At 48.6% G+C, this 9,968-nt stretch overlaps 3 protein-coding genes across 5 annotated transcripts in view; 2 read left to right on the forward strand and 1 right to left on the reverse strand.

Moving 5' to 3' along the window:
- The window catches only part of Atf5 (activating transcription factor 5), a 4,631-nt gene extending 2,681 nt beyond the window's left edge, over positions 1-1,950 (reverse strand). Inside the window, exons 1-2 of the mRNA XM_048791219.1 lie at positions 1,765-1,950; positions 278-571 (exon numbers count right to left, since the gene is read on the reverse strand). Of these exons, the coding sequence (XP_048647176.1) occupies positions 278-455 (178 nt within the window). The 5' untranslated portion in view covers positions 456-571; positions 1,765-1,950. The remainder of the gene's footprint in view (positions 1-277; positions 572-1,764) is intronic.
- Nup62 (nucleoporin 62) overlaps positions 1,674-9,968 on the forward strand; it is a 21,551-nt gene continuing 13,256 nt past the window's right edge. The window contains exon 1 of one of the 3 annotated variants that reach the window (XM_048790502.1): positions 1,674-1,839. The gene's annotated coding sequence lies outside the window, so the exon portion shown is untranslated. Of the gene's footprint in view, positions 1,840-5,142; positions 5,227-9,968 lie in introns of those variants that run through there. The other 2 variants (XM_015496491.2, XM_048790503.1) reach the window with 2 other exon arrangements.
- Il4i1 (interleukin 4 induced 1) overlaps positions 1,709-9,968 on the forward strand; it is a 37,501-nt gene continuing 29,241 nt past the window's right edge. Inside the window, exon 1 of the mRNA XM_048790498.1 lies at positions 1,709-1,839. The gene's annotated coding sequence lies outside the window, so the exon portion shown is untranslated. The remainder of the gene's footprint in view (positions 1,840-9,968) is intronic.

Genomic DNA, 9,968 nt, shown 5'->3' on the forward strand with positions numbered 1-9,968 from the left:
GGGGCCTCATTTTTAAGTGACTGCTGTGTTTTCCACTTCTCCCAATACATAATCTTTTGTCTCTTGCCTGTTTCCCCACTACACTGTGAGCTCCAAGAGGACAGGGATCATGTTACTTTTGCTCCCTGCTTTATCTATGGCACCTAAACAGTGCCTGGCACATTGTAGGCCCTCAATAAATACTCATCAAATGAACAAGTAAAGGAATGATGAATTCTTCCTTTCCCCCACCCCCAAGCCCCTAGCACACCCCATTCCAATCTCCACCTGCCCTTACCTGCCAGAGGCTCTCCTCCCCCTGGAAGCCCACCCTCCAGGGCTCCCCCAAGGACCTCATAGGGGCCCAGGGGGGCAGGGGCCAGGGGGAGTTTCCCATAGTCTACCAGCCAGCCCAGTCCGCTAGCTGGGACCAGGGCCCTGTCTAGCTCCAGCCCCAGGGTCGCCAGGAGTGACATGACTGTGGCACAGGCGCTGGGCACCGAAGGCTGAAGAGGTTACACCAACAGCTGGGAGGAGGCTCTGTGGGCTGCTCAGCTGGGCAAAGACAGGCACCAAGGCAAAAGTGGAGTACCTGCACATGAGACAAGAGGGTATCATGTCACAGTGAAAGGAAAACCAAGCCACACCCCATGCCAATGGGGCTCCTCCCTCCCCCTTCCAAGGGAGGTTTGGAACCAAGTCTTGTCCCTTCTGAATTCTAAATCTGCCCTTTCTTTCCCCAAATTTCTGACTCCCACCCATTCCCAAGGGAATTCTTTTCTTTTGGTTCCCCAAGGTCCACCTCTTCCCCCAATACAGAACCCTAATGGTTTCTCAAGGGAATTACCTTGAGCCCCTCCCACCCACTTCATAATATTCTTCATAAAAAAATTCAATCCCAGGGGAATTTTCTTCCAGCCATGCTCTTTCCTCTAAAATACTTCCATTAGGCCCAATTCCCTTCCTAGATTCCATCCCAAATCAGTTCCCAGGGGAATTCTCCATGCCCTGTCCCTTCATCAAGGTCATCCACTCCAATTCCACTTTTCTCTTTCAACTTTAAGGCGACTTCGGCTGTCCCCACAAGCCCCCCCCCCCAAGGACTTCCCCTAAGAGCCTCTTCGCTAAAGCTGTGGACTTGAGCTCCATCCCCTTAATGACAGGTGGCTCCTACGCCCCGCCCTCTGTACTGTCAATCTAGGCTACTCCGTGCCCCAGCAGATGTCTGCTTGAAATAAGGGAGTAAAACTGTGAGCCAGAAGAGCCTCGTGGAGACCGGGAGACTGAAAGGGAGGGGCCGAGAACAGCAGCCCAACCCCCACCCCTCGTGCGGTTCTCTCGCCGAGCGTTAAAGCGCATGCTCCGTTCATAGAGTCGTTCATTGTTCTAGCAGGCCTCAGCCTTCCTGGGGATCAGTGCGCATGTGCAACCGTTTATAGCCCACCCCTCATAGTACAGGGTTCTGGTGGGCTCATGCGCAGGAGCACCGCGCGTGGACGAAATCGTTGAGGAAAAAAACAACTACCCCTTCTGGACGCTGGTGCGCAGGCGCAATCGCACGCGGGCCGACCTTAAACAGCAACTCACTGAAAGAACTCACCCTCCCCCCACCACTCGGGCCAAGTGCGCATGCTCAGCCGCGCGCCGACGGCCGTCGTCCCTCTTCTGCGCCTGCGCGACCGTGATTCCCTGCCGGCGTCTCCCCACCCTAAGGCCCTGTTGGAGTGCCGCGAGCTGCTAAAGGGCGGGAAAGGCAGTTGAAGAGAGGCGCGAGCGGCTACTCACTCCATGGCTGTGGAAAGGAGAGGCGGCGGCTGCCTCGATTGAAGAAAGACGGTGGAAGCGGAGAGCGTTGGCGCGGTAAGCGCGGAGAGGAGCCGGGGGCACTAATGGGTCGCGGCTACAGAGCCATGGCCGAGGCTACGCGGGCGGAGGCGGCGTCTCGGTAGCGTGAGGAGAGGCTGTGATCAGAGGACGGGGAATGAGGCAACCTCGGGGACTGGGGACAGATATACAGGGGGCGGCGCAGCACGGCCCGCTCGGATCCTTCCGCGCCCCGCCTCCGCGCGGCCCCAACGGGAGGCGATCCGGCCTCCTCTCCTGGATTCACGAATCTGAACCCCAACCCCCAACGACCTGTGGGGTTCTCGGGTCTACCCACTTTGACCTGGGGGCCGTCCCCCTCCTTATAACTCTGAAGTTGCCACCTTCCCGTTGATTCTAGGGTCGAGTTCCTTGCTTGACTCCGAGGTCCTGGCCCTCTTTCCTCTTTATGATTTTGGAGATCTGGCCCCATTCTCTTACCTCAAACTCGCAACAGTTCATTTCTGTAAAATGAGGATAAAAATCAACTCTACTTGGCGGACTTCTTTGTGGAAATCAGACTAGGTGATGTCAGCGAAGCACTAAGGAGAGCTTGGCTCCTCCGTTCCTGTTTAAGGTATTTTATTATTAATAACAACTCTAGGATCCAGTCTCATTCTAGGGCCCTCCTTTGCCCCCAGACAGTTGAACATCCAACACCATCCTGAAGATAGTCATTCTCACATCTCTAGTGAAATTGGAACAGAGTGGCGTGACCAATGCTCAGCCCGTTCCTCCACAGAGCTTCAGGTCCCAGTGTTCTTTTCTCCACCCCTGATCACCTTTTAAAGAGGGACCATGGTAACCATCCTTCATGTTTCTCCCCATGCCTTGGCCCTCCACCAGCCTGAGTGGGTGTGAGTCTTTCCTCTGTTGCAGAAACCCCTTCCTTTCCCACCCTGCATCCAGCTACATTAGAACATTGCACATAGGGTTTAGCTTTTTTCCGTGGCAGTTAAGAAACTGACTTCAGGATACAAAGAAGGTAGGGGAACCAGTGGTAGTGGTGCACACCTATGATCCCAGCCATTCTGGGGGCTAAGGCAGGAGTATTGCAAGTTCAAGGCCAGCCTTAACAACTTAGGGAGACGTTGTCTCAAAGAACTGGGGATGTAGCTTAACAGTAAAGCGCCCAAAGTTCATGCCCCAATACTGAAGGTGGTGGGCAGGACTCCGATCTGATCTTTATCGCTACAGGCAGATTACTTCACCCTCCACACCCTTTTTCCTAGTTGCATGCAGGATGTCCTTGGAATCTGATCACCTTCTTTTAGAGCACTTTTTGAGTTCTATATTTTCTTGGGCCTGTAGGGGCTATATTATAACATAGGCGGTATAGTGTAGAAATTAAGATGATTCTGGAGCCAGGTTTTTTGTGTTTAAACCGTGCACCACATTTGCTAGCTGTTATGACCATGACAGTTTTCTTTCACTATGGCTGTTTTCTCTGTAGTTAAAAAGTGATAGTTATAGTACCCTTTAGGCTGTTATGAGGATGAAGTGAGTGATTTAGTCCACATTAAGCCTTTATAGACTAGTGCCTAGCATATAGTAGGTGCTGCATAGGGGTTGTTACTATTATCATTGAGGTGGATATGTTCTGTCTTTGCTGCTAACTAGTGTTTTAAAACCGATTGCTGGGCATGGTGGCACATGCCTATAATTCCAGCCTACTCAGGGTGCTGAAGCAGGAGGATTGCAAATTTGAGGCCAGCCTCAGCAACTACATTCCCAGCCCATAGGTCTTGTTTAGAAAAGTTACAAAGATATTTCTTCATGCCCTCACCCAGTTTTCCCCCTTGTTAACATTCTGTATTATTACTAGGACACATTTGTCTCAAACATTAATTAGTGCATTACCTTTGACTAAATGCCACTCTGTTCCAGTTTCACTAGTGGTTCCCTAATGCCTTTGTTTTCTGTTAACTGGGAAAACCAAGTGCAAAAATATAAAGTAAACAAAAATGAAAAAAATTAAAACAAAAAAACAAGTGTAATCGTGCTTGTTGGTGATCCCAGCTACTCTGGAAGCTGAGGTAGGAGGATTGCAAATTCAAGGCCAACCTCACCAATTTAGTGAGAGCGAGCCTCGAAATAAAATAGGGCTGGGAGGTTGTTCAGTGGTAGAGTGCTCCTGGGTTCAGTCTCCAGTACAGTACAAACAACCCCCCCCCCCAAAAAAAAAAAATTAGAAATGCCCTTTCTCAGTAGGAGAATCTTGTTTCTGGCTATATGTGGCACATACTAACTGAGAAGGTAATGGTGCCAGGACTCTGGCCCCTCTGTTTCATCCTCTTGTGCCCTTTTCTCTCTAGCTAAGAGAAAAGGGCACAAGTTCACCTGTGCCCCTACCTAAGCAGTTTGACTTAGTTTTGCTGAGTGGGTGCCAATTCACACACTTAGCTATCCAGCCTTTCCTAGCATATTCTAATTTGTGATGGTGAGTTATCAGTGGCTCCCTGCCACCCCAGCTCTTAGAATCCTGATCCCTTACCAATATCTGTTCCTGACCTAGACCCTCTGGACTCACATGCCTTGACCTCTCCCAGCCTCACAAAGTCCTCTAGGGTCCAGGTGCCCAGCTCTTCAGCTCTGGTAGGAGTTTGGAGCAAGGGTGGGGCTGCTGGGGACTCTTTTTCAGTGCGGAGGGGCCTAGCTTGGGGAGTGAGGTGGCAGTTGCAGTCAGGTTGCATCAGCCCTGGCTCCTTGAAGGGGAGGGGGAGTAAAGGAATTCTCTGGGGACCTCCAAGCACCTGGCAGTGGCTCCTAGGTAGCAGAACTCTGGATAAAGGCAAGGATCCAGCACAGCAAGGGAGCAGGGGTGCAAAGGGGGAGGGAGACTAGCCATCTGCAGGACCCTGATAACCTGAGACTTGATGCCAAAAAAGGGCCTCACATCACAGAAGCCCCCAAATTGGCTTTCAGGAGACAAGACTGAGGCCTCAAGAGATAAAGTGGGTTGTGCAGAATCAATTACTCCTTAAATAGAGCCCAGGTATCATGGTGCTGCACAGCTTCCAGGACCCCATGAGACCTTTAAGCCTGGACCTTCAACTCAGATTTGCTGCTGCTCACAATTGCCAAATTCTATTGATCTCCACTTGCCCCTTGCCATCCTGTCTGCCCTCGAGAAGGCCCTCTTCACCTGCCCTATTGCAGCAATCTCTCGCTGGTTTCCTAATCTGGGTAGCTTAGCCTGATAGAAAACACTCTTGAGTTTTGTGTCTGATGGATTAATGTTCTGGTCCTGAACTCACAACATTTAGTTCTAATTAGGGTTAGAAGCAAAGGTCTACTGTGCCTAAGCCTCAGCTGCCTTCTGCAGAGTGGGTCAGAGCAAGCCTGCTAGATTCACATCCTAGCTCTGCTCCTCTTTGACCCTTGGTAAGTGTCATTATCTCTGATTATTTCCTCACTCATAAAATGGGGCTAAGAAGACCCACCTCATAGGGTAGTCATGTACATTAATATATGTAAAATGCCTAAAACAGCTGGGTATGTGGGAGGTACCCTCTGAGCATTAGATCTTTTTGTATAAGATGCCAGGTGCTGGAGGATTAAGGACATGACACAGGTAAAGCCCAGTTCTTACTATGAACTCAGGGTCTATACATGCTTCTTTCTCTTCCCATTCCCTTTACACTTTGTACTGCTTTCGGAGCCATCTCAGAGACAGATGTTAGTGTACATGATTGATGCCCCAAACGCTTACAGTGTGTCACTAACTTCCTCTTTGCTAGAATTGTTCGCCACAATTCCTAACCCTGTGCAATCACCTCCATGAGTGTAAATACATTTCTAATGAGTTGCACTTGCACAAAGGCTGAAGAATTTGCTCTCCTGGTCACTGATCAATGCCAGGAAAGGTAACTGGGTCACACAGGCCATGGGGGCAGGGGTTGGAGGTGGGTATCCTGACAAACAAGGGCAGGAAGGCCAAGGCCTGCTTAGCTGGGGAAAGAACAGTGCAGGGGGCTGGGCAGGCAGAGCACAGGCTGCCGCGTGGCCCAGTGGCTCAGAGTCCTCCAGAGCCCCTCCCCTGCCCTCAGATTACCTCAGCCCCTCTTCAGAAATAGTCACAGCTCTCAGAGACTGGTTAGGCCCATGTTCCTGACCAGCTTTGGCATCTTGAATGTTACCAACTATATTAGTTTCTTATTGCTGTGATAGGTTGCCACAAATTCAGTGGCTCAGAACAACACACCTTTACTGCCTGATGATGCAAGAGGACAGAACTCTGTTCTCTCTGGAGGCTCTAAGAGAAAATCTGTGTCCTAGTCCTTATTAGTTTCTAGAGGCTGCCTCATTCTTTGGCTTTTGGCTTCTTCCTCACATCACTCTAGCTTCTTTTATTGTCATACCTCTTCATTTTCCTGCTCTCCCTCTAATGAAGACTCTGTGATTGCATTTAGAGCCTGCCTAGATAATTCAGGATGATTTCTGCATCGAAGATTCTTAATTTAATCATGTCTTCACAGAGTCAATAAGGTAATTGGGGCTAGGACATAGACAACTTTGGGCAGCTGTTATTCAGCCTACATATCCTTCCTCTCATAGTCTGTTTCCTTATCTGGCAGGTAAAGAATGGGCCAGGCCTGGGTGCATCCTCCCTTGCATCTCCACAGGGACTGGAAATGGGAAAAGAACAGGGCAGACTGATGACAGTTGACAGCCTAATGTTCTGGAGCCCAGAATGCCATCACTAATTGTGTGGCTCCACCCCTCTGTGCCATGGTTACCTGATCCGGAAAATGAGGACAATGGCAGAACTCCCTCAGAGGACAGTGATCAGGATCAGAGTTAACACATGGGAAGGTCTAGACCAATGTCTGACTCAGCAAGTATGAGCTGCCCCAAGACAGGGCTTTCACAGACCCAGAAAGAGTGGTGGGCCCCCAAAGCACAGGGACCACCTGGAAGGCACAGATACTACTTGGGGACAACCTTTTATACTAGGCAGCAACACCAGACTAACAGTACAGATTTTACAAGAGGGGTTGGAAATCAAGATTTTTTTTTTTTAATCTAGCATTAACAAGTACTTAAGAAAAAAACTCCAGCTGACAAATCATGAGTGTGTCTAGGGCTCAGGTTGTGGGCCGTTGTAACCTTCATGTTCAGTGATTTCCCTTTCCCAATTTTGCAATCCTCTCTGGTTATAGCAGAGAGCCAGGTGCTTATTATACAGAGTCACTGAGAATTGGGATCAGGCCCCTCTCTGCTGGATTTAGGACTGAAAAGGAAAAGGGTCTCATTCAGTTATGGGCCAACTCTGTAAAGTTTGGCAAGACAACACTTGTGAGGAAAAGGTACTTGTTGGGAGAAGAGGCTTAGTACCCTGTCTGTTTCTTATCAGCCCTCCATGCCTCAGTCAGAGGCCACCAGGACCACATCTTATTGCAGGGAGAGATCCACAGAGGCCCTGGGGGGTGGGGCATTGATTCCAAGAGTGTCTTTTCTCAGTGTACCATGGTCACAGTGGTCTTGTCTGATGTTAGCGTCCAGCAGGAGAGCACCAGGGCCTAGACATTTGGGCTGTTCTTCTGTTTCTCACAGCAGATAATGTGCATCTTGCCAATATGGAAAGGGGGATGAGAGAGCTGACAGGACTGAGAGGCAGCTCCCCTCATTTGGCAGGCCATGATGCATGTTCCCACAGGGGCACTTGGGCATGGAGGAAAAGTATCTGCGCCTGGACCCAGCCAGTTCTCCTGGGCTGGACAGTCTTAATGGAAGCTGAAGGGAGAGAAGAAGAAGAGGGAACCACAATGTGAAGGCCTCACAGGACCCCTGGGCTCTTTGCTGTTCCCTCAGCAGTATTGTGGACACTACCTGTGGAGAAGGTTGAGAGTCATAACACTGAGCCTTAGGTCTGCTAGATCAAGTCCTTTGATACTTTTTCTGACCTTTCTACCTGCTCCTACCATGGAGCAGGAACTCCAGAAACAGAGCAATTGAGGGGCAAGAGCAGCTGATACCCCTCTTGCCTTACTTCTATGCCATGAGGCAGATAAGGTGAATTGGATTCAGATTGGGCTGGAAGATCATGGAGATGGCCTAAGATGTCATCAGAGACATGACATAGGGTGGTGGTGGTAGGGAGTGGAAAAATGTCATATTGGAGAGGCAGGAGAGGCTTAGTAACGGTTAGAAGCTCCGCCCTGGAACCAAACAGCCTAGATCAGAGTTGTAACCATAGTGCAGGTAAAGCCCTGAAAACAGGACCCAGCACCCAACAGATGCCTTTGGAATATTAGTGTGGTGATTCTACCCAGAAGCCAGGATAGAGACTGTGGTTGGGTCTAGTTCTCAGAATCAAAGCCACCCCACCCCCACCTCTGGTTGCTTTCACGTAGTTCCCTGAGAGACTTCCTCCACAGTAACCGTTGCTCCCACAGCCTGATTTGGATGCTTCCCTCCCTCTTCACTGACATCACTGCTTTTCCCCCAGGAAACTAGTGTTGAGAGGAGAGAGGCCCAGGAGGGAGCACAGTGATGTGCAGTTCTCTACCCACCACCCCCGTAACTTTTTTTAAAAGTTGCCCCTTCTCAGGTCTCTGTCCTATCCAGGCCCTGCTATGTTCCCTATGGAACCTCCTGATGGCCTGCATAAGTGACCAGTGCATTCAATTCCAGTTTCTTCCTGGTTGAGCCTGTTCTCAAACAGCATTACCAGCCACCGTAAGAGAAAGTGTGGTCCTGTCTTTAGAACAGCCTGACTCCTGCCCACCTCTGCAGCCTCACTGTTACCCTTGACCTGACCTTCCTAGCATGCTGAGGTTATTGGTTGGTTTGTTTAATGTGTAAGCCACATCTGCTTCTCAAAGTATACAATTCAGTGGTTTCTATTACATTCACAGAGTTGTGCAGCCACTTCTACACTACAATCAATTTTAGAATATTATCATCACTCCAAAAAGAAGCCCTTGGCCATTATCTCTCACTTCTTTTCATGCCTAGCCCTAGGCAACGATAATCTACTTCCTGTTCATAGATTTACCTATTCTAGACATTTCATTTAGTTTTTGGCTTCTTTACTCAAAATCATGTTTCTCTGTGTGTGTGACGCACGCATGCACCCTGGGAGTCGAATGATTGAGCTCAATTTTTTAATTTTTAACCTCCCCATCCCCCCACCCTTTTTTCGGGGGCGGGGGGGGGCAACAGGGTCTCACTAAATTGCTGGAACTGTCTGAGATTTGCAATCCTGTCTCAGCTTCCCAAATCTCTGAAATTTTAGGCGTGTGTCATCACACCCAGTTCAACATCATGTTTTCAAGGTACATCTGCAATGAAGCATATATCAATGCTTCATGACTTTTTTTTTTTTTTTTTTTGGGTACCAGAGATTGAATCTTAACCCTAACCTCTGAGCTATATCTCCAGCCGGGTTTGTTTGTTTGTTTGTTTTTAATATTGCAGATGGGACACAGTGCTTTTATTTTGTGGGGGTTTTTTGTGTGTCTTTTTTTTTTTTTTTTTTTTTTTTTTTTTTGGTGGTGCTGGGGATAAAACCCAAGGGCCTTGTTCATGTAAGACAATGCTTTTATTTTATTCATTTATTTTTATGTGGCGCTGACCTCACACATGCTAGGCAAATGCTCTACCACTGATCTACAACCCTGGCCCCCTTCTTATTTATTTATTTTTAAACTTTTGTCAATTTGTTTTAATATGTTAGTAAACGAATCTTTCATTTTTTAAATTTTAATTTGTTAAATATGACAGCAGAATGCATTATAATTCATATTACACATACAGGGCACAATTTTCATATTTTTTGGTTATACACCATTTTTTTTATTTTTGAGACAGGTTCACGCTAAGTTGCCGACTTTGAGCTTGCAATCTTCCTGCCTCAGCCTCCCTAGTCACTAGGATTACAGGCGTGTGCCACTGCACCCAGCATCAGTGCTTCATTCCTTTTTTAGGACTGGATAATATTCTATTATATGGATGTGCTACATTTTTGTTTATCCCTTCATCGGTGGACATTAGGATTATTTCTACATTGGGGCTCTTACAAATAATGTTACTGTCCTGTGAAGATGCATGTACAGGTTTTTGTGTGGACACGTTTCTTCCCCCCCCCCCCCATGGGGCCCCGGCTGGGGACGGTCGGGATT

This window comes from Marmota marmota, unplaced genomic scaffold, assembly GCF_001458135.2.
Source record: "Marmota marmota marmota unplaced genomic scaffold, marMar, whole genome shotgun sequence".
Taxonomy (NCBI): domain Eukaryota; kingdom Metazoa; phylum Chordata; class Mammalia; order Rodentia; family Sciuridae; genus Marmota; species Marmota marmota.